This window comes from Lytechinus pictus, chromosome 13, assembly GCF_037042905.1.
Source record: "Lytechinus pictus isolate F3 Inbred chromosome 13, Lp3.0, whole genome shotgun sequence".
Lineage (NCBI taxonomy): Eukaryota > Metazoa > Echinodermata > Echinoidea > Temnopleuroida > Toxopneustidae > Lytechinus > Lytechinus pictus.
Genome location: NC_087257.1, coordinates 4,625,340 through 4,627,500, shown reverse-complemented (window position 1 = coordinate 4,627,500; position 2,161 = coordinate 4,625,340). Strand labels below are relative to the sequence as shown.

The following is a 2,161-nucleotide window of genomic DNA, read 5'->3' as shown; positions in this document are numbered from 1 at the left end:
TTGTATGCGACCGTTCAGCCCCTTTCACAATGGACGTCCGACCAGTTTACGACCGCCTGCAACAGTTTTTTCTTGTTGTTGCACGATCGATCTCTTGGTGTCTTGCGAGCACTCGCAGTCGTTGTAGACGGTCGCATGAACTCGAGGTGGTCGTGACTGGTCACATCTGAACTTTGAACATGTTCAAAATCCGAACGCGATCAAATACGATCGATTCACTTGCATTAGGCCGTACCCGGGGTCGTACCATCGCTCGGGCGATCATCGTGCGAGCGTTGTTCAACGTTATACGACTTGGTGCGAGAGGTGGCACAACTAAGTAGTCGCATTTACTTGACTGTAGGTCGTACAACACTTGCACATGTGCAAGCGACCTACATGTACAGAGACCTGTCTTGCGACTGGTTGCGATAATAATATGGGCCATAAGACTGTTGCAAGACCGATCGCAACGGCTTACAACATTGCACTACCGTTTCATTCGCATGTATGCGACCGTTCCACTCGCAATCCCTCGTGCAACACTCGCATGTGATCGCACGAGCACAATAAGAGCATATGCGACTTACTCGTGCAACGGGGTTTACTGGTTGTTTTTGTTGTACGACAGCTGTTGCAACTGTGAAAGCCTCTGTGCGATCTTATGAGATGACTAGCGATTGATGCCTGTTGCAGCCTGTCGCACGACCAAAAGGTCGCAAATGGTCGTACGTCAATTGTGAAAGGGGCTTTACGGGACCCTGGTCTGGCAGGAATTTATTCCTTGGAATGCATGTGTGTTATAAGAAATTACGGCCGCCAAGCTAAAGCCGGAGTAATAATATCCAAGTCTTTTTGAAGCGCATAGAGACGTAATATGCGCTGCATGAACTGTTTATTATTAGTAGCGTGCGGAGACGTATCCACTGGTTCTCAGTAAATATCTTCAAGAGATGCAGTGGCGCACCTAGGATTTTCCACAGGGGAGCAAATTCGTCCGCCAAAAAATTTGACAAGCAAAAAAAAAAAAAAAAGGTCTTCAACCACAAATTAAGGATTTCGTACCAGACTCAAGACTCGTCAGGGGGGGGGGGGAAGGCAGGGATATGTCCCTTGCATGGGTTGTGACTCGTCAGGGGGGGGGGGGGCAGTCTGCCCCCTCTGCCCCCCCCAGTAGGTACGCTAGTGAAGAGATGGGAAGATGACTTTGTATATTTTTCAAGTCATATTTCACTTCAATGGATTCTACTAAAGGGAATCTGCTTTTCAAAATTTAATATGTATTCAATTTTAATCCTGCGATTAAAAAGCATAATCAATATACATACTGGACGTGTTTAGACACAAAAATTCATCGAATATTTCATGTATTTCTGAATTGAATTGAATAACATTATATTATTATTCTAACATGTCTAATGCAATATGCCTAAATGATCTAATATAAACTTCATGTACAGTCACTCACCTATTGACATGGTTGGATCCAGTTCAGTGATGAAGAAATGAAGACCAAGCTCAACAATGCACTCTTCTTTTATGACCCACCGTGAAATGAATACAATTTGATCCCCAAATACTTCAGTTCGTACCTGCCCATCACAATATAGGCCCCATTATGACCATTGCGAGGAGCGACGGTACACATTGTACCAATGAACTTTTTGTTTACTTTATATCGGAGTCAGACATGTTGTACTTTAATACAACAGCCACACAAACGAAGACGCCAGCAAACCAATCGATGGGATGTCATTGGATTTAACGTAATAGATTTGATCGATTTGGAGTTCGGTTGGCCAATGTGACCGCGGCATTCAGTTTTACGTATCTTCTCTCTACGCTATCACACGATGGCAGCCACAATCGCACTGAGGTGGACAATATCTATTATTGTTACGTAATACGCTGCTTTCAGAAGTTCGACTAAACACAGAAGGGGAGCGGTTGTGATTCAGCACGTTTTTGCAAGATTAATATATTTTTTTCTGAACAATGAAGTATTTGATCATTATTAAGTTTATTCCTTGAAGTCTAGATCTGCTCATCCCAGTAAAGCTTTGATACTGTAAAGCGCAAAAGAGGAATATATATATCTCCGATAATTGAGAGAGATGATGATGACTGTTCGATTGATATTCCATGTAGCCAAGATATAAAAGTAATAGAATTGGATGCCCGT

General features: G+C 43.2%; 1 protein-coding gene across 2 annotated transcripts in view; it reads right to left on the bottom strand.

The window, feature by feature from the left end:
* Nucleotides 1–1,852, bottom strand: part of LOC135156394 (sulfotransferase 1C2-like) — an 8,994-nt gene extending 7,142 nt beyond the window's left edge. The window contains exon 1 of one of the 2 annotated variants that reach the window (XR_010295519.1): nucleotides 1,448–1,606. Coding sequence is in view for 1 of the 2 variants with exons in the window: in XM_064108785.1 (XP_063964855.1) it covers nucleotides 1,448–1,457 (10 nt within the window). In the remaining variant the exon portion in view is untranslated. Of the gene's footprint in view, nucleotides 1–1,447 lie in introns of both variants that reach the window. The other variant, XM_064108785.1, reaches the window with a different exon arrangement.
* Nucleotides 1,853–2,161: the final 309 nt, after the last annotated feature.